This window comes from Pelophylax lessonae, assembly GCF_965119305.1.
Source record: "Pelophylax lessonae genome assembly, chromosome: 1".
Classification (NCBI taxonomy): Eukaryota; Metazoa; Chordata; class Amphibia; order Anura; family Ranidae; genus Pelophylax; species Pelophylax lessonae.
Window position 1 is genome coordinate 761,335,795 of NC_138768.1, and position 22,720 is coordinate 761,358,514.

Sequence of the window (22,720 nt, forward strand, 5' to 3'; positions counted from 1 at the left end):
AAAATGTTCTGCTTTAACCATCTCAATACCGCGCTGATGCGGTCACCGTGGCAACAGGAGGCTGGCCAGGCTGTGCGTGTCTTCGCGGGAACCTCAGACGAACCGACAAGTAGCGGGGGGTGAGACAGACACAGTGCATCAGCGCGGTTGAGTCACATTTTGCACATTTATGTATGTTGAATTTTTTTATGCCTTTGAATAGAGTGAGTGTAATGGGAGAAGGGTAAGGGTTGTCTGCAATAAAAAACATGTGTTTTTCAATATTGCCCTATAAGTCCTTCCTTTTTGTCATTGCATTAACATCTTCAACTCTGGTGTGCTTGGTTACATCTGAGGAATGCACGGGCAGAGAGCGAGTGGAGTCATTCTGATCTCTGGAAATTTGTGTTTTAGCGATTCCAGTGAATATATTAAAGGCGCAGTACAATAATCTTGTTGGTGAGTGAGCACTGCCTAGGGAGTGGCACACAAGGTGTGGTGAAGGTGAATGTTCTGGATATTGAACACCGTGGTGAAAGGACAGAATATTCTTGTTACACCAAGAGACTGTGCACCTTCTGAAATATTGATTTTAGGACTGTGAATCTCAGTTGGGATTAAAAAGACTTTGATAAGCGCTGCTAATGTGATTCGCTTTTCGGGAGGATTAAGTCCATTTATCTTAGCAGCTTAACAAGTTACAGGACAAGTAGCACAAGTGTGAAAGGGGCCTTATCCATCAAATGGCCTTAAAGTAAAAATGATGTGACAACTCCATAGCTGCCAATCACTTTCACACACCCGGCAGCGTGGTGCCTCCCCCCTTCCTCCTGTGGTTCCCGGGCCTGTTTACCGGTGCCCAGGAACATTACAGCCGGAAAGGGGAGAGAGAATGCTGTGAGATAGAGGCTAATCCATGCAAAACAATGAAACCATGTTATTTCCAATTTCATATGCACTCTTTCCTGGCCAGTACAGCCAGGGCACACATCTAACCAAGCCAATCTTTACTAGGTTAGATGGTGTGAAGGGCAGGGGAGACATTGGAGTCTATTAGACCACTAATGACACCACTAATGTCACCTGCCCAATGCTATCACATATGGGGTAACCCTTGTGATAGCAATCAAGTAAAAATAAATACAATTCTAAAAGAAAAAAGTAAGAAAAAAAAAAACAATAGAATAATAATAAAATATATTGAAATTAAAAAAAAAATTGCAAAACCCCCATTGCCCTGCCCACCTGCGCTAAAGCAAACGCAAGCCCAGGGTGCGCATGTGTATGTAAACCGCGGTCGCAATACACATGTGACATATCGCCGTGAACGACAGAGTGAGAACAATAGCTCTAGTAAAAGAGCTCCTAGTTAACTCTAAATTGATAAGCTGTAAAGGCTTTAAAGCATCACCTATGGTGATTTTTGGGCACCGTAGTTTTTGGCGATATCGCGGATGCACGCAATTTTAAGACATGGAATGTTTGGTATCTATTTACTCGATGCAACATCTTTTTTTTATATTTTAACCACAGATGGGTATTATATGGTGTGGTTTTTGCACTAAAATTATTTTTATTAATTTTTTGGGGGAAAATTTGGGTTTAATTACAAATTGCTCAAATATCATGTGAAACAAACATTTTCAACTATCACTTTTTATTCTACAGGGCCTATGCTTTCAAAAAATATATATAATGTTCTGGGATTTAAGTAATTTTTTTTTGCTAAAAATGTGGATTTTTACATGTATGTGATAAATTAAAAAAAAAAAAAATGCTCTGGAGCCAAACTAATTGTGGTAAAACAAATTCTTATTGGTTATTGTGATGGAGGTGTGGGTGGGACAGGACACATGTGGAGAGCAAGAGGGGTCACAAGGCTCTTTATTGCTAGGTTAAGGCTGGCAAAGAATGGGGGAGGGCAAGGGGACAGGGCAGATGAGCATGGCAGCTGTTAATTCCGCAGCACAGGGATTAGGTCCTTGACACAGGGTGACACTCCGGGAACACCGCCGGGATGGATAGTGGTCCAGCACAAAAGAGATTTAGTGCTTGGCACAGGGCGACACTCCAGGCACAAGCAAGGGTAGACAGTGGTCCAGCACAACGGGGATTAAGTCCTTGGCACAGGACAGCTCTCCAGGCACACAGCAGGGATGGATAGTGGCCCAGCGCAGGACCAAACACAGCCTGTCAGCAACCAATGTAGAGAGAGAGCAGGGAGATTGCCCATGCCCAGGCCCATGTATCCCTGGAGCTGGGGCAGGTGCTTGTGTCCAGGCAACCCCCGGCTTGGCATTGGGTTACCTGGGCTATAAGCCCTGCCCCTCTGCTCTGGTCATGCAGAGGGAGAGTGGCCTTTGTCCCCAGTGGGCATGGAGCACGGAATTGCGCTGTGTTGGCTGAGACAGTGGAAAGGGAATGTGTGGAAACAGACAAGTGTCCTGCATGTGGTGAATCCACATGTAGTCACAGCAATGAGGAAGACTGCCCGCATGGGAAGCCGAGATGCAATTGGCAGCAAGGAGACAGCTCCCTGGCACCCAGCACACAGATTATGTGGGCTACATGAGGACACCAGGGCATGTGATGGGACAGGTGGCCATAAGGGGATAGTGGAGACCTGTGCTGGGGCAGCTAAAGATCTGAGGGAGTGGAGGAGAGAAGGTGAGCAGGGAGGACTGTTACAGCAATATTACCCTGTCACCTCTCTAAATACTTACCTGGGTCCTATCCTAATCCAGCATTTTGCTTAATCGTATCAGTGCTGCTGTCTCTTCCACTCCTCACAGGACTCAGTGACAGCAGTGGGAGCCACTTGCTCCTGCTGCTGTCAATCAAATTCTGTCAATAAACGCACAAGCTCGGCTCAGGAGTGCACCCACAGGCGTGTCCCCAGAAGAAGTGGCCTAATATGGTGGTGCACAGAGAAGAGGAGGAGCCAGGAGTGCCAGTGGGGGTCCCAAGAAGTGGAGACTTGGGGCCTCCCTGTGCAATACCATTGCACAGAGCAGGTAAGTATCAAATTCTGTCAATAAACGCACAAGCTCGGCTCAGGAGTACACCCACAGGCGTGTCCCCAGAAGAAGTGGCCTAATATGGTGGTGCACAGAAAAGAGGAGGAGCCAGGAGTGCCAGTGGGGTTCCCAAGAATTGGAGACTTGGGGCCTTCCTGTGCAATACCATTGCACAGAGCAGGTAAGTATAAAATGTGTATTTTAATTAAATAAAACAATGCTTTTCACTTTAAAGAGTAACTCCACTTTTGATGAGAAACTATGTTCCTCCTAATAATCCATGTACATTGCAAGCATTTTAAAAAACGTTGTTGCAGATTCATTGCAAGCAGTTTAATAACATCTGTTGCAGATTCCTTACATTTGTTATTCTTAAGAAATAGCTGGTTGTTTGTATGTGTCCATGTGCAAAAAGAATGGGGGTGATTTCATCATTATCAATCAGCTGTTGCACTTGCAAGGCTCTAATGAGGAGAATTGCAGGGTCTGCATCCCATTAGAAGTGATTCTCTTTGGGAGTATCCCAGCAAAATTTATATTTTTGTTGCAGGGGATGCCAAAAATGTGACTTGTATCTTAGTATAGACTTATGGGAAAATCAGTAAGTCAATTACTCAAGCAGGAAATGACAAATCTGGATGGGATTCTATACACCATCTGTTGACAGAACGCATCCAGGCTGCCATATTGCATTGTATTTTACAGAAAATGCTGCAGATTGAAAGGGAAATGTAATTTTTAATAATATTAAAGTACAATATGACTTTTGTTGCAACTGTATATGCTGTACTATTTTTTTTTTGTGATTTTTCCTACAAGAGTGGAGGTACTTTAACTTTCTTTATCAGATCAACCTGTCCTGAAAAGTGGCAGATAGAGGCTTAAACAAACCATTTAGCACTGATGGGGTGCTTACAGTGGACAACTTTTATTACTTACATAACTTTCATATTAATACTTACATAAAGTTTATCTAAGTCTACTAGTCCATCCAGCACAGCTCTCTCCACAGGTTGCCAATACTGCTGTTCAATACTGGCTATGTTGCTCTTCCATAGATGCAGTAGTGAGTGAAGTGATCATCAGGTAAAAAATAAGGAAAAAAAGACTAAAAAATAAAAAAAAATAATGCAATCACCATATCTACGGATGAGTAAAATGCAATACAATTTGTTTTTGGGATGTGCTTTAACATTTTCAAAAGAAGTTCTGCTGATTCATTATACAATGTAATTAGCATATTTCTGGGTGAGCTTGAATGGTGTCAGATTGTCCTTAATCCATTGTATGTGGGTTGTGAAGTCTGAATGCTTTTACCTTTTTTTTTTTTTCTTTCTTTTTTCTTTGTGACAGATATTCAGGATGAACAGGAACGAGTGCTAAAATACAAAAACTTAATTGATACACTTCCAGCACTGAATAAAACTACCTTAGCTGCATTAATTGAACACCTTTACAGGTCAGTCTGCTTGTCTGTGCTATATAATTATATAAACTGAAACTTAAAAAAAAAAAAAACTCACTTATTTGCCTTTAATGATTACTATAACACTCAATTTGTTTTTGCATGATTAAAATGTCATGGTCCAAATGTTCTGGCAATGTCATCATGTCAGCAAGTTAAACAAAAGACATGAAAAAAATAATAAAAATAAAGTTGACATAAAAAAAGAAAAAAGAAATCTATGGGCTGAGAGGTCTGAAATTACTTGTCAAAGGTGCCTAGATGTTTGTGACAGATTAGCATAAAGCATAACACTAGGACTAAATGTAGATGTAGGTGCTAAGATTTGCACAATCAAAATAACACTTATAAAACAGTGCTAAACCCCTTCGCCCCTGCAGTAATCTATTCCAGGCAATAATGTTGCTATACTGGTAGGGTAATATAATGCTTTGTAACAAACATTGGTTGATTTATAAAATTGGAAGAATAAATATTTAATATTTATTTATTTTTAATATTTAATCATTAATGACTGTGTCCTTCTGTCAGCAATAGCTCAAATGCTGTAAGTGGAGTTTGTTACAGATGTACTTGTTAGAGACAACATGAGCAATAGTGATCATGGTGTAATCATATTTGCCATAAGCTACAGCAAAGAATGAAATGACAAGGAAAGAGAGAGTTGCCATGACAAGAACTCCAAATTTCAAATCAGCTGCAATCCTTGCTGCACGACTCTCAATGTGACCAACAATTTGCAACAAAGAGCACACAAAGAATGTGGGAGTGCAATAATCATTATATTGGGTAACAAGCATAAGGAACAAAGTTAAACCTAAGTGGCTACATTCTAGTGTAAAATACTTGAGAAAAACAGGCCTTTACAAAGTGCAAAGTAGAGGGGGACATTCCAGATATACAAAGAATGCAACAGGAAATGCAAGGCAGAAATGAGGGTGGCTAGAATAGAATATGAGAAACACATTGCTACAAATGTATAAATAGCAAAATGTTAGGAAAGAACATATAGGCCCCATAATGGATGCACAAGGAAAGCTGGTCACTAAGGGAAAAGGCAGATGTATTTAATCATTTTTTTCCTCTTCAGCTTTTACAGATTAAAAAAGACAGGTTTGATAGTCTTAACAAAATTATTAATGATGATTCATCAAAAGTTACCTCCGTAGTTGACTGAAAAGGAGGTATAAAAAAGATTAAAGAAACTTAATATGAACAAATCACCAGGTTCAGATATCTTACACCCAGGAGTCATTAGGGAACTTGGTCAGTTATAGCCAAGCTATAATTTACAAAAATAATCAATATTTATACTAGGTAACCACAGGCCAGTCAGCTTAACATCAATACATCAATATGGTATTTAAGGGAATGGTAAGGGGCTCTATACAGATTTTTTTTTCTGTTAAAAGTACATAAGAAACCACCAGCATGGATTTATCACAGACTGTTCTTGTTACACCAACTTGTTGTTGTTTTCTGAGGAAGTAAGTTAGAAACTGGAAGGTGGAAGTCCAGTGAATGTAGTTTATCTAGATATTGATAAGGCATTTGATACTATAACACATAAATGTTTAATCTATAAAATAGGATCTGTTAGAGTTTATAAAATTGTATGTACTGTACATGGACAGGAAACTGGTTATGTGAAACGGTCCAGACAGTAGTGATAAATGATTCATTCTCTGAATGGTCTAAAGTTGTGAGTGGCATGACTCAGGATTCTGTGTCATAACTGTTCAATTTTTTAATAAAGTGGTTGTTAAGTCACTTATATAAAGCACTGGCATCCCCTCTTTTTTAGGCAGCTACAAAGCACAGTATGTAATTTTTTTTTTACAGTTTAATCCTAAATACCTTCTTACACAGCTCCGCTGTGTCGTCATGTATCCTCCCTCTGCGCTTCTTCCCTGATCTAAGTAGAGCAGTGGGAGGGGCTGAGATTTCCCTCTGACATTAGCCAGGCAGCAGATTGAGGTCACATGACCTCACAGAGGCGCTGTGCAAGAAGGTATTTAGGATTATAATGTTAAAAAAACTTAACATACTGTAGTTTATTTCTTCAAAAAACAGAGGGGATTCCAGTGATTAACATACATTACTTTACAGGCATAGCAGAAGAAGGGGATGGGGGATGGGGAGGAGATCGGCTCTCACTACACAAACTACTGAGCTGACAGGCAGAGAGGGAGGGGAAGAGAGAGTGATTTACCACACAGGAGGATGATGGAGGCACATAAACTGGCCATGGTATCATGGCTTAGCAGCCATGATTACCATGGTCAAAACACCTAGGGGGCACAGAAATAGGCAGGATCAAACAGTGTTTTGACATCATATAATAGGAAAAAAGACACTGTAAAAAAGCTATGCAGTAGATCATGTTTTAAAAGAACAGGAGCATTTATTTTAGGGTTACAACCACTTTAATGATATACAGTAGTGATTGGAATCAAGAGTTCAATTTCAGTGTTTGCTGTAATACCAAATTAGGCAGAGAATTAACTTCAAAAGTGACTTCAGTAACTGTATTACCTCTTTACTCTGAAGAAGACATGCAAACGCAATCGGAGGTTAGCAGAAAGGCGGTTTAACCTTACATTGCACAAAGAGTTTTTTAATGATAGAGCAGTAAAAATATGGAGCTCCCACATCAGGAAGCGGTACCAGCTGAGAGTGTCGACAGCGTCAAAAACTTTTAGATGTTTTCCCCAGGAAGTAGATCATAAAGGACTATGGGAAGTGTTAGAGAATAAAAATGACACACTCATAATTACACATATGGGTTGAACTGGATGTATTTGTGTTTTTTTTTTACCCTTATAAACTATGTAAGTATGTAAAGATAAACTTCTCTAAAGAAAAAATGTTAAGAATTATACATTAGATACCCCTGTAGATGATATCATTGACCATATATGGACATGTGCATATAGTGATTTATTATTGGTGGAGGATGTACATCATGGGATTTTCTTTCTTTAGTAAAGGTCTTGTCAAAAACTGTCTGTGTCTTTATATGTGTATATACATACTATATATATGAATTATGAATTAGCAGAAATACTTTCTGGGAAGCTCCTTAATATTAAAGGGGCTTTAGAGATTCTGATAAGTCCCCTGGCTGCAAACCCTCACAACCACTGGGCCAGGGTTATGGGTAAGAGACCCTTGTCCTCTTCAACATTGGTTGCTTTGTGACAAAGTGCTTTGCAAGGGTGGTCCCCCTGGCAAGGTCTTCTCCCCCCCACCCCCTTGTTGATGACATGTAGCCTGGTATAGTTGAGAAGGGTAAGTGTGCACTTTCCTAGTTGGCCAGGCTATATACTTAGATAAAGTTCTGTTATAGATTTTTGGACATCTTTTTTTGTGGTCTCCCCCTTAAAATGTATGTCAGACTTGAAGGGCTCAATATAAACTTGGGGGGGAGGGGGTTCTCCATTAGCATATAAGGGTCTTGCATAAATAACCGGAATCCCCAGCTGTGGGAGTTGTCCATTTGCTGGCAATTCAAGCATACTTTCTTTATAAAGGTCAGTATCGCTTCAGTACGTTATAAAAATTGCACAGATGAGTCACTTCACAGGCAGGGTTAAGGTAGCTTATGGAAATGTAGGGACATTAATGTCTTACACTCTAAGAGAGAAACTTGTTGGATATTAAGAAAAATCAAGAATAATGTTATAAAGATAAAGATATTGCTATATGTAACTGTTTACTTTGGAGAAAACTATGTTGCAAAATGACTTGTTTAAAACTGTTTTATGTTAAAAATTGTTAACATACTCTCTAGTGTCTAATGGAAACTATTATGTGTTTGACAGAACAATCTATACAACCTTTACCCCTAGAAGGACAGTGAATCATGGCTTACAATTAGTGTTCCTTGTCCATGTCTCTCCCAAACCTCCCGATGAAACCTCTCGCCAGGTGTGAGAAATTTATGTAGTGAGACAGATGCACAATTCAACAGATGCTGATATATACATGCCTTTAGGGATTTCCCTCTCCAAAACACTGATTGAGTTCAAAACTGCTGTCTTTGCTTTAAGTAGAGCCCAGGCACAACTAAAATTCGTATTTTTACTTTAGAGTTACACTTGAATTTAAGAGCCCTCAGAGCTGTTGGTTTTGTTGAATGTTCGTCTTCACCTTTATTAGGTAGAGTATAAACTTTCCTAGTAGAGATATCCATTATTCTAATGAAAGTGTTACATCTAAGACCCCTGTGTCTAAGCTTAACGTTTGATCATGTGGTCTGAAGTTATTTTACAGAAATACCTGCAGCTTTGCAGCCATTAGTAGATACATGAATGTGTCTATTCCCAGAGGATAATTCAAATGACAGCAATTAGAAAGAAAAATGACTTAAGCAGGATATTATAGCCAAACTGAGATTTCTACTAACTGAGCCAGTGTCATTTCCATTCTTTGTACGAACCACGTGTTAGATAAAACCTGGTGGCTGGTGAGTCATCAACTTTGAACATCTTCTCTTCTGAGTCATAAATGCTCCAGGAATATGTTTGCATGATAAACTATGTCATCATTGATCTGAAGAAGAGACATGCAAAAGAATAAGGGTATAGTTTATAGCTTGCATCATGATTATCCAAAATATCATTAACTTTTGTAGAAGTGTTTATAAGGTTTCTGAATACTTCAGTGCGCCTGGAAAATGCAATTTTGTTTTAGCATGAGTCTAGGTTTAAGCTTTTTTATACAATCCGTTTCTTATGATTTGTTTTCATATTATAAATAATCCAACCATATTGATATTTGCACAACTATAAAACAGTCTAATCGTGTTAAGCATAAAAAAACAGAAAAGGAAGATCTGGAGAAACCAGGATTGATACAACAGATTTTTTTTTAGGTTGGAAAAATTCAATTGATTCATTGCTGTTCTCTGCAAATTAGAAATAAATTGGAAACAATCTGGAGCTGCTTTGTAAGGAGCTCTTCTGAAATACAAAGGGTGCACAGATGAGATGAAAAGAGCATATAAAAATGTGCTCTTTCAGAAACCAATGAGTTTACATTATTGCAGATATTATATTCATTAATAGTATTATAAAGATAATGTGTTGGACGAATGTCATATCTAAGAGCAGGTACCTCAAAGTGCTTATTTAAGTAGACATCTGGTCAAAACCTATATAAGCCTAAACCTGCTTCCACCCCCCATTCTAAGCCCCATACTAATTACCCTGTAAAGGAAAGATGCTTATACTTACCTAATCTAAGGGCACTTCTATCTGATCACATGATCTCCCCAGTGGCTGGCTTCAGGGGAGAGGAGACAATGCAGCGACAATGGCTGCAGAGCCTGGGCAGTGATGTCACCCATAGATTAGTATGGAGTATCTGTTGTCTGCTGTCCTTCCTCTTCCCCGAAGCTGGTGCTGGGAGACGATCATGTGATCATACCAGACCATACTTTGTACTAATGTTTTTAAGTGTTTCCCTTCAACACTGATTAAAGATCATCTACAAAAAATAAATAAATAAAAATAAATGTGTATCCCAAAAACATGCCTTGATGTATGAACCAGTGCTGGTCCTCTTTTGGGTCATATAACATCATTCAGCCCGCTTTTCTTCCTTCTTCCCAGGTGACATGCCACAGGATGCCACATGCCACAAAGATGGTTATAGTTACCAAATCAAAGAGCATTCTGGTCTGATCACATGACTCCCAGCACTGGCTTCAGGGGAGAAAAAGGACAGCAGACAATAGATGCCCCATAATAAGTCTCCGGGGTGACATAACCACCCAGCCTCTGCAGCTGTTGTTGCTGCTCTCCCCTCTCCTGAAGCCAGCTGTTGGGGGATCATGTGACCAGACAGGCTCGCCCTTAGGTTAGGTAAGTATAAGCATCTTTCTTTTAGAGGGTAGTTAATATAGGACAAGCTGTATACACACTATAAAACTTTTGTTGTTAGATTTCCATTAGATTTACCTTCAACTATGTAGTGTAAGGGCCTTCCTGATTGCATACAAATTGAAAGTGTTTAGGTGTGACCTCATATTATATGGTTTTGGTAAATCTAAAGGAAAAAATCTAAAGACAATTGTATAATGTGTATGGCCCATTAAAATGGGGGTGGGAGCAGGTTCCTTTTAAAGAAGACCTAGGCTGGAAGCTAGAACAGTTGACTTCTGCTTTTGAAACTTAGACAAATCAGGAATTTGAATTCAGTTACTGCATGTGTCTTCTATGTCACTGATTCATAAAATTGTAATGTCAGATGCTTAGTGTGTCAACCAGACAACTTGCAGTTTATATAGTTATTCTTAGCGCATGTTTCCATTAACCCAATAGTTGATTGGTTTGTTACAGGACACCCTTCAATAAAATATGCTTATGTAGGTATTTGTTAAATATTTGATGGAAAGCAATACATTTACAGGGAGATCTGATCTCTTGTTTCTGAAGAAGCAAAGTATCATGATATCTTTTTGTCACTTGATCTGTATATATTATGAACAGCAAAGAGCTCTCCTCATTGCTCCACTGTCTGCACATCTGTATACAAATACTGCATATCTTTATTTTTATTCTAAACCATCTTTTTTTTATTTTTCGTTAATTGTGAGGCTAATATGTTCTACATTGTACAGGAGTACTGCACTTAAATTAAATCCATACTGAGAATTTTATTATCTGCTGAAGAAATGCCTCTGCAGTGTTTTGTCAAGTGGCTAGGTAAAAATGTGATGCCTGCGGAATAGAAATGCTGTGAATCCCAACCCTTCATGCTTAGACTGGAAATAAATGCAACAGTGTAGTCAACTCTACATTACCTCCTGCAAAATGATCTCTCTGCTGCTTCCAGGGCAGCCTAATGGTACTCTAGATAGTGATGTTCTGTTAAATGTTGAGGTAAAGTAGATCAGCAGAATCAGATAGTCAACATCTGCTCTGGGGATTTCTTTTCCTGACTCGTTACTGATGTTTTCATAGCAAAGGCTTTTAGGAGAGAATTAGTGACCAGTGGTAATAAAAGCCTAACTGAAAAATAATCAGAAGCATTAAGGGAAACAATATGCATATGAGGCAGAGTCACAGCTTATTTCCTCAGGGCCAATGTGACACTTTAAATATTGTATTAATCAACAAATAGCATCATGTTTTTCTCTATCCTCTCCATGTGTTATTAAAAGTTCAGGCACACAGGCAAGCATGTAAGTCTATGGATAAAGAGATCCTGTCATCAGACTATTTCTTTTAGGAACAATCTTTACATAATATTGTATGTGCATTTAATCTATTTGAGACATGTTATCTACCTTTAGGTGCTTCCCTTGTGTAGATAAAATAAAGGGTGCGCTGATAACTTGATGTGGTAAAGCTGCAACCAAGATAATGTGCCAAGTGTAATAATGTGTTATAAATAATTGGTGCGCTAAACTAATATTGGTGATTACAATGAATCAACTCTAAATAACAAAAACACAGTGATAATATAAAAAATATAAAAAATTTTCTAAATGACAGTCCAAAATAAAGTCCATCCTATCCCAGTGGAAGTCTCGTCAGAGGAAACGTGTCGGAGAGGAGGCTTGTCGCGCTGTCACCCACGTCATCCAGTTGTCCGCGCTGCAGCCGGACATTGGATTACTACAGGCTCCGCTTCTTACACGCTAGATACAAGATCATCTCCAGTAAGTACAATCGCCCATGTTTTTTCAATAAACCGGGGATAATGCACTATGGTTGGTCTGTTTGTATTCATTACATGTAATTTGTGGAGCCAATAAAAAGATTCATCATCCCGGGCTTGTGAGGAATAGTCCATCTTTCCAGCTACCTGTCATATTTTGATTGAGGAAAAGAGCAATATCCCATGCCCAATACTTTTTACATCTGGTAAGAGGCTCTCTAGTGTGGTTTACACAAGGGTGGATGTGCATAATCTCTGCATTTTGGATTGCTTAAGATATTTATATATCTGGCAAGAAGGACAGGTGGTGGGAATCCTAGTCACGTGGATATCACTGTATTCAAGACTTTAGGACTTTGGTTTCAATGTCACAGTCTCACATCTATTGATTCAAATCACTGACACAGTTTGGATATACTTTGATGGACTTTATTTTGGACTGTCATTTAGAAAACTTTTTATATTTTTATATTATCACTGTGTTTTTGTTATTTAGAGTTGATTCATTGTAATCACCAATATTAGTTTAGCGCTTCCCTTGTGTAGGCATCCAAAAGCTCTGCTTGAAGCTACTATGTTGCATGTGAGTTCAGCAGCTCCAGAGAGATCTAAATCTCAAGTCTATACCATGAAAGATTGTATGCATCTACTTTCCTTTTCTTGGAGCAAGCCACACTCTCTAGCACTTTTGTTACTGTTTCCTCCATACACTCAGGTAATACTCTGTAAATATAAACTGGATGCTTCCCCTTACATCAGGTGCCCCTACCAGAGTACCCCATAAATTAGTTGCAACTGTCAAAGTACCTCCTTATATCATATGTCCCCATCAGAGTGCCCCCTAAGTAATGTGTTCCCATCAGAGTGCCCCCTTAAGTAATATGTTCCCATCATAATGCCACCTTACAACAGGTATTCCCGTCAGAGTGCCCACTTACATCAGTTTTCGGCAACAGAAGGCCCCCTTACGTCTGGTGTCTTCTATCAGTATAAAGTCAATGATTACATGGTGCTCTCTGATGTTGGTGGGTGGCATACCATGAGGTAAAGAGGTAAAAATATATAGAAAGTAAAAAAAGGGTAGAAAAATATAAAAAAGGATGAGGTGGAAGGTGGGAGGGGGCCCACGAACAGCGGCTGCCAGCTGGAGCAAGGAGAGGCTCTGAGGAGAATAAACAGAAAGAAAGCAGCGCCAGCTTAGTGAAGCATAAAGTTTATTGATACAAAAAATACGTAGCGCCTTACTCTTAGGTAAGTAAAGGCCGGTACTGTAGGTGAATGGGATCATCCATCTTCTTGTCCTGGATACCGTTGCAGAAAGGAGGGGTGCAGGGTGCCGGTGGTGCGTGGAGGTTGTTGTCTGGCATCCTGTCTGATGGTGCTGTGGTGGTGGAGGGCTCTCAGTTGGGCTCCACTTCCTACTTCCAGGCAGGCCGACATCACTTCCAGTGAGGCGGAGGGAAAGATGGGCATTGCTAGCTTTCAGAGCATCCATGCTCCTTCATTAGGCGGTGGGGGTGGCTTATCAGGGACAGGGAATATATATATACACACATATATATTCCCTGTCCCTGATAAGCCTGTCCGGAAGTAGGAAGTGGAGCCCCACTGAGAGCCCTCCACAACCACAGCACCATCAGTCAGGCTGCCAGACAACAGCCTCCACACACCACCGGCACCCCGCACCCCTCCTTTCTGCAACAGAACTCAGGACAAGAAGATGGATGATCCAATTACCTACAGTACCGGCCTTTACTTACCTAAGTGTAAGTCACTACGTGTTTTTTGTATCGATAAACCTTATGCTTCACTAAGCTGGCGCTGCTTTCTTTCTGTCTTCTATCATTATGCCCACTTACATAACTGGTCCCCATTATATAAGGTTCCCCCATCACAGTGCCCTCTTACATTGGGTGTCCTCATCAGAATTCCCCCTTACATTAGGTGTCACCATCAGTGTGGCTCCTTAGATCAGCTGTCCCCATCACATCAGGTGTGCCCATCAGAGTGCGCTTTAGATTAGGTGTGCCCATCAGAGTGCTCCTTTACATCAGGCGTTCCCATCACAGTGGCCTTTTACATCAGCTCTCCCCATCAGAGTGCCCCCTTAAGTAATGTGTTCCCACCAGAGTACCACCTTACAACAGGTATTCCCGTCAGAGTGCCCACTTGCATTAGGTTATTGCAACAGAAGGCCCCCTAACATCTGATGTCTCCCATTAGTGTGCCCCCTTACATAATTTGTCCCCATCAGAATGACCCATTATATAAGGTTTCCCCATCATATTGCCTCCTCACATACAGTGTCCTCATCAGAGTGCCCCCTTACATTAGGTATTACCACAGTGTGCCTCATTACATCAAGTGTCCCCATCACATTAGGTGTGCCCGTCAGAGTGCCCTTTAGATTAGGTGTGCCCATCAGAGTGCCTTTTAGATTAGGTGTGCCCATCTGAGTGCCCCTTTACATCAGATGTCCCCATCAGAGTTCTCCTTTACATCAGGTGTCCCCATCACAGTGTCCCTTTACATCAGGTGTCCCCATCACAGTGCTCCTTTACATCAGGTGTCCCCATCAGGGTGCTTATTTACATTAAATGTCCCCATCACAGTACCACCTTACATTAGGCATTACCCTCAAAATGAACCCTTACATTTTTATGTTAAGGGGCATGCTGATGGGAACATTTTGTGTTAAGGGGCACTCTGATGGGCACATTTAATGTTAAGGGGAACTCTCATGGGCACAACAAAATGTGCCCATCAGCATGACCTTTAACATAAAATATGCCCATCTGCGTTTCCCTTAACATAAAAAGAGGGGCATGCTGATGGGCACATTTTATGTTAGGATACACTCTGATGGGCACATTTTATGTTAGGATACACTCTGATGGGCACAACAAAATGTGCCTATCAGCGTGCCCCTTAACATAAAATGTGGCCATTAGAGTGCCCCTTAACATAAAATGAGCTCATCAGTGTGCCCCCTAACATAAAATAAGGGGCATGCTGATGGGCACATTTTATGTTAAGGGGCACTCTGATGGGCACATTTTATGTTAAGGAGCACTCTGATGGGCACAACAAAATCTGCCCATCAGCAAGCCCTTAACATAAAATATGCCCATCAGCATGCCTCTTAAGTAAAATAAGGGGCAGGGTGATGTGCACATTCTATGTTAGGGGGTACTCTGATGGGCACATTTTATAACAAAATGCGCCCCTCAGAGTTTCCCTTAACATAAAATGTGCCCATCAGCATGCCCCTTAACAGTGCATGTTCGGACCACGGGCTGCCATTTAATGATGGAAACTCTATAGTATTCCCCTTTTTCTCCTCCTGGCTGTATCCCTTAACATAAAATTTGGTCCCAGCAACCAATGACTGCTGAAATGTAGCACTACACTGACGGTCCGGAGAGTAGCATCGCTCGGTCCATATTCAGACCAAGGGGTCTCCATTTAATGACAACTGTTCTATAGTATTCCTCTTAGCTCCTCCCTGGCTGGTCCATAAAAGGTTGTATAGTGAAGTGATGGGAGGTTTGAAGGAGGTGGATCAGCACAGAGAGTAATAGATACTTTCAAAAGAAGAGAGTGCCATAACATGCAAGGGGGCAGGGAATTGATTCTTTCTAATGTCAAATTTACTACTAATTTCAGAGGCACCTCTCAAGTGAATATAAAATGGTTCATGGATAAGAAATATGGTGCAGGTAAACATTTAAAATATATAGTTTTTTTCTGTTTAAGGTTAAAGTTAATAAAAGGGTCTTTTTAACCACTTCCTGCAAATCAAAATACCTGTACGTCGGCTCGGAGAAGTGGTTGTACCGGGATGATGCTTGCAGCTGCAGGCATCATCCCGGTACCGTTCTTTACAGCCAGCGGTCGTTTTTCAGAAGATAACAGCCGATACGGCTCGGGAGCCGCTCGGCCATTCTCCCACGAGCTGGAGGGGATGTCCCCCTTCTCACTAACTTTCACTGCTCTGCCTGGGTCTCCCGTCCCACCGGTAGACCTGAGCAACCAGTCAGCATGTCTTCTGGCTGATTTGAGTCCCGAACAAAGCCGGATCTGGGGTCTTTTAGACATCAGATCCCTCCATAAATAATACCTGTCACTGCCTATTACTGTCACTAGGGATGTTTATTTTCCCTGTATCAGCAATAAAAGTAATCAGATTTATTCATTTTCTTTTTAAAAAACAGTGTTAAAAAAAAAAATTAAATAAAATAAATAGGAAAAAAAAAAATTTTAAACTGCCCCCATGGCCGTGAGCTTGCGCACGAAAGAAAATGCAAATGCATACGTAAGTCGTGCCCGCAAATGAAAACAGTGTTCAATACACACATGTGAGGAATCGCTGCAATCCCCAGAGTGAGAGCAATAATTCTAAAAAAAGATCTATGCTGAAAATCTAAACTGGTAACTGTTTAAAAATTTTAAAGCGTCACCTATGCAGATTTATAAGTACTGTAGTTTGTCGCCATTCCACGAGTGTATACAATTTTAAACCGTAACATGTTAGATATCTATTTACTCGGCATGACATCATCTTTCACAATATACAAAAAAAATTAAGCTAACTTTACTGTTTAGTTTTTTTTTTAAATGCAGTGAAATGTGTTTTTTCCAAAAAATTGCGTTTGAAAGATTGCTGAGCAAATACCGCGGGTCAAAAAATATTGTAACGACCGCCATTTTATTCTCCAGAGTCTTTGCTTAAAAAATGTTTATATAATGTTTGGGGGTTGTAAGTAATTTTCTAGCTAAAAATACTGATTTATCTTGTAAACAACATGTGTCAGAAATAGACTTGGTCCTTAAAGCGGAGTTCCGGGCACAGAAGTAATTTTTTAACAAACATACCCCCGGGACAGTCAGGGCTAGCACATTCCACAATGGCTAGCCTCTGATCTGTCCCGGTTTGCACTTACCTTTTAGAAGAAATACTTACTTATAAAATTTCTTCCATAGCGTTTCCATCTCTCTTGTGGGCAGCTGAAGCCGGCGCGGTCCTCTTCTGTGTCTTCTTCCGCGTCTTCTTGTCCCAGAATGCGCCTGCACCGGCCCCTCTCGTCACTTCCGGTGCGGCGCCGCATTCCTAAACAGCTTCTGGGCATGCCCAGAAGCTGTTTAGCAGGGGAATGCGGCGTCGCCCGGAAGTGACGAGCGGGGCCGGTGCCGTCGCATTAATTCCTGGGAGCGATGACGTTCAGCTCCCAGGAATCATCGCAGCGCAGAAGTGACAGCGGAGCCGCGGCTCTGAGGGAGGAAGTACCCTGAGGTGAGTATTTACGATCGTCAATTACAAGGTGAGTTTTTTTTAAAAAAAAAAAAAACCTAACTATCCAATTCCTTTTCAGGTTATGCTGAACTAGCGGACGGGCACAAACAAAAAAATATCGATTTTGTGCCCGGAACTCCGCTTTAAGTAGTTAAAGAGTACATTCTACTAAAAAAAAAATGTAAGTACTCAGGAGATTATCAATTTGATGACACACTCCAATTAAAAACCAGACACTGCCTGCAGTTTCTATCCAGCTTTTAGTCTATAGTATCTCTTTAGTTGACTGGCCCTCTACCTATGCATAAAATTTGTTTCTGCATCTAGAAGCTTGTGTGGATAAGGTGTTAGGAGCATGTATTGGGTAAACCCAGGGGAAAACCTTGTTATGCTTCTTTAAAAAAAGGAACAGCATGCAATAAACATCAATTACATGTTTTTTTTTTTATTATTAATTAACATTTGTTTGTAGGATACAGAAATGCTCTGATGTCAACCAACTGGACACACGTGTTTTGGCTCAAACGTTTTCCTCATGCCTTTTTCAAACTAAAGGACATCACGACAAAGAGGTTTGCGTTGTAGAGGAGCTCATTAAATTCTATGCAGACATTTTTGATGTGAGTAAGCCATGTCAGATTACACTCTTCATGGTAATACACATAATAAAACATTGCAATCCACATATCATTTTTCTTTTTTTTTTTATAGGTTAGTGAGGTACAGCTTAAACAGATGGACATTGAAAACCGTTTTATTACCAAGTGGAATGATGCTCAGGTACCCAAGATTGCTTAATACATCAGAAGTTGCCTCATTAATTAACTAATGAATGATCTCTCAGATCTTCCAGTTTCTCTCATTTATTTGTTTTAATATCCTGGTGTTTAATATTACATTTTCTCTAAAATACTTATATGCCACCTGTTAAGACCTTTTCTTTCAAGTAACACTTCACAGTTGTGCCCTCCAAGGTGAGCCTTTCTATTTCTTATAAGAGAAGCTGTAGTGGTTTTGTTTTTGGTTTTATATTCAAGAATACAAAATTAAACACAACATATGTTATATTTTCCCTTGACCAGGTAAAAAGCAATTATTACAAAAAGTTATTGTATATTTACCACTTGTTGTAAGCAGATTTTTTGCTGGCTGCAAGAGATACTGTGCGGCTGTAAATGGCAGCATGCTGCAAAAATCCTGAATAAGTGTAATCAAATATCTGTTCAGTACTATTCAGAACACAAACAATGCTGAATGAGGCAGATGAGGGACACCTCTTCAGTTTGTTTATATGGCTTTGTTTAGATTTTCAATAATGAAGCAATAAACATGTGCAGAGCTAGTGCTGGGCTTTGTTATTAGAAAGCACCATATGCTCTGAAAGGAAATTGTTTTAAAGCATTGTGTATTAAATTCTTAGCTGTAAAAAATATATTGTACATATACAGTGTAATAAATATTTCCTGACAGACTCCATGGCAGCATACATATGGGTTAACCCCGCCTCCACTCCTTCCCTATAGGACCACACTCCCATAAATCTTTGCTCTGAGCCAGAGGTTGCATTCCTTTCTTGTCTTCCCGAGGACCAGAATGGTTGAAGTCTTACCTTGGATGAAGTGTCCACGATTGAGACCTGGTTGTTTGGCAAGCTGTGCCCCGGAAGACATGTGGAGTCCCCAACTATTAGCAGGGTGGAAAAGGGCGATGGATTCGGTGCCACGTGAAGTCCCCAGCAGTCCCCAGCTATTAGCGGGTTGGAGAAGGGTGGTGGATTTGGTGCCATGTGGAGTCTCCAGCAATCCCCAGATCTTAGCAGGGTGTGAAAGGGCAATGGATGCGGTGCTATGAAGAACTTAAGCTTGGCCATTGGCAGGCAAATTGGCAGTAGGACCTAAGAGCGTTGCTATTAGCAGGTGGCCATAAACGCCCTGGGCCCATGCAGCAGTGACTTCTGGATCCAGGCATGGTTGTGGGGGGTGCCGTGTGCGGTGATGTAAATTTTTATGTTGTATATTCCATGGCAGCAGTTGTGTGTGTTTCCTTGGCTCTAGTATCCTCCAGCCTATGGCAGCTGTAGCGCATTTGCGTTCCAAGCCGCTGCTCTCTCTTCTGGCCTGGCTTCCCTGGGTTACTACTGCCCAGGGACTCAGCACATGTGCACTGTGGGCGGTGGTGGTGTCATTACAGTGAAGAAATTCAATCAGCGATCAGTACTGTTGATATTTGGATTTCTCTTTGGGCAGCTTGCAGCAGTTTCCCTAAATGCTGTGTGCAATCATCACAGGTATATGTTCTGCAATAACACCATTGTGTGCTGCCTGTGTGTGATCCTGATGGTTCTATCACCTGTGCAGGTTGGCTGTCAGTGCAGTTTTCACACATACGAATGTATTGCTGCCCCCCCCCCCCTCCTTGTGGCCTGCCCTTGTGTAGCAGGGATGAGAGGGTGTATTTAACCCTTTCCTTTCCTTGCTGGCCTGGGCACTCCTTTTGGGTTTATAACCCTTTCCTTTCTACCCTATTTTGTTTTCTCTTTAGGTTTTTAAGTCCTTCTAGGTCAGATTGACAATACATGGCACGAGATGATAAAGACCTCATTCGGTCACATTATCAACATTCTTCTTCCAGATTTAGTCAGCCTGGGCTCTTGTGGCCATGTTACAAGTGATGTGAACATGGAAGGAGAATGCAAACGCAGTATTGAAGAGCATTTTCAAAACCTCAGTAGTTCAGGAGCCAGAGCTGGTGTGGGTTTCCATGGTGAGGCTACATCATCCGCATAGTGGCGTGGGTTTTGCTCCCATCAGTTACAGCAAATTGAGTGCTATGGCTGGGGCCTTGGCTTGCTGATCCAGCCTCTAACAGGCCTAGTGTAAGATCCCTTTGAGGGAGCTTCATCTTTCGGCAAGCTGGTCAGCACTGTAACCTGGACCACAGTTGGCAAGTTGGGTCTTGCCTCAGGACCGGCGCCTGCTAGGCTGGAAGACGACACAGTCTAGAGGACAAAGTTCAGAGCATTCAAGGGTCTCACTTTATTTTACAGACCAGGTATGGATTTTAGGAAGAGCTGGTGAAGAAGAGGCCAGATATCCCCCCAGAGGTATGCTAACAGCTTGACCTCGGGTATCCAGGAAGCTACTGAATTTGAGCCTCAGACTATTAGAATGTCAAAGTGGTCTTTTCAGGACATGCATGGTCCATCAGAACTCCTCCTCATCTCAGATTTTTTTCCACAGATTTTGCCTCACTCTGAGGTAAAATGAAGTATATACTCTTGTATTACGTAAAGTCACTGGTGTTGCAAAGTGCTGCTGTGCCAGTCCCAGGATGCAAGAGATTTCAGGGCATGTACTCGCCTCTCTTTATGGTTATGAAGAGGAGCAGCTTGTGGAGGCCTGATTTTAGACCTAGCACACTTAAACCAATTTTCATCAAAAGGCGAAGTTCAAGATGAAAACATTGTCCCTGATTCATAGGGGGGTCCAGCCTGGTGACTGGCTCATTTCCAATAGACCTAAAGATGCTTATTTTCATGTGCCCATTGTAGAAGACTTCGGCAAGTTCCTTTGGTTCCCCGTAGGTCAGTACCATCTCCAGCTTGCTTGTCTACCATTCAGGCTTTCAATATCACCCTGTGTGTTTTAGTCCCCATTCACACTAGCGTGACTTGTCAGGCGACTTGGTAGCCTGCCATTGATTAGCACAGGACCCGTTCTAATAGGAGCGGCACAAGTCGCTCCGACTTAGAAAAAGGGTCCTGTCCTACTTTGGGGCGACCTGGAGGCGACTTGCATTGACTTCAATGATATGAAGTCCGTGCATGTCGCGCCGAGGTCGCGGTGCACAGCGTGCACCGCGACTTCACAGGTCGCCCCGGCAAGTCGTGTCGCCCCTGTGTGAATGGGCTCTTAAGGATTCCAGAGGTGGAATATAATGACAGCAAAAAACAAAAGGAAAGCTAAAACATATATTCAAGGATATCGATGACTAATAAAAATGAACATATGATAATGGAAGATGGTTAAAGGATAATGCTAAAGTTAGAAGTATTAGGATCAATAGATAAAAAACGGACTCAAAGTGAATGGAAGATCAAGATGCAATGTATAGAGCTACGTGTGAGCAAAAAGGAGTTTATTAAAAATTATTAAAAATGATGAATTATATTGGAAATAAAAATACAAAGATATATACATAAAATATATATTTTGACTAAACTATAAATATAAACGAATATATAAAAAAAAACAAAAAACACAAATATAAAAATTAAATAAAAAGTATATATGTGTATACAAGGCTCTTTGGTATATGAGGTATGGTGAATTGAAAGATATATATGTAAGTATCTGGTAGATGTATGTGTGTATGTAGTGCAACAATTGCCAGGGGGATACATTTGAGCAGTAAATATGTGAAAATATATATAAAAGGGGCCGTACATAATATCTCAAATATACATTATATAATACATAAGTACACATATATACACCAAATGAAGGGGCTGAAAGAGGAAGTGGAACAGCTGACAGGGATATTTATACACACATGCACACACAAGTATATATATATATATATATATATATATATATATATATATATATATATATATATATATATATATATATATATATATAAAAATATATATATATATGCATGTGTGTATATATATATATATATATATATATATATATATATATATATATATATATATATATATATATATATATATATATATATATATATGCATGTGTGTGTGTGTATATATATATATATATATGTATATACATCGAGCCTGGTAGGATGAGCTATAGCATGATACGCTTGAAATGAGACATTGGGCCCGGGGCGGATGTGTATGCTAAATTCTATATGGACATCCGTGAAATGAAGGGGGGTAGAAATATCCAGATGAGGAATGGTGATAAATAAATTGAGATCGGCCCATTGGGTACTGGGATATTAATAGGGGGAAGCAGCAAGTGGCCATATTATAGAAGAGTATTCATTTCTAGATCTTCATTTAAACCTCCTGGGGATAATGTATCAAGAGTGAAAATTCTGTAATTTTCCCTTGTGCACAGTCGCTTGTAGCGTCCGGCTATGGGGAGTTGCCTGGAGATGGCTTCTATAACCCAAACATGGAGGCCTTCAGAGCTTTGAGAGTGATATTCCAGGAAGTGTCTGGGGACACTATGTTTATCAGAACCTTTCTCCACTAGGCCCCGATGTTCACCAAAGCACTTGGCAAAGTCCGTATAGTATGATCCACATAGGGGAGGCCACACGGACAGG

At 40.6% G+C, this 22,720-nt stretch overlaps 1 protein-coding gene across 1 annotated transcript in view; it reads left to right on the top strand.

Moving 5' to 3' along the window:
• Nucleotides 1-22,720, top strand: part of ARAP2 (ArfGAP with RhoGAP domain, ankyrin repeat and PH domain 2) — a 570,354-nt gene that overhangs the window by 420,548 nt on the left and 127,086 nt on the right. The window contains exons 22-24 of the mRNA XM_082248393.1: nucleotides 4,350-4,455; nucleotides 17,895-18,042; nucleotides 18,134-18,202. Coding sequence (XP_082104519.1) covers nucleotides 4,350-4,455; nucleotides 17,895-18,042; nucleotides 18,134-18,202 — 323 coding nt within the window. The remainder of the gene's footprint in view (nucleotides 1-4,349; nucleotides 4,456-17,894; nucleotides 18,043-18,133; nucleotides 18,203-22,720) is intronic.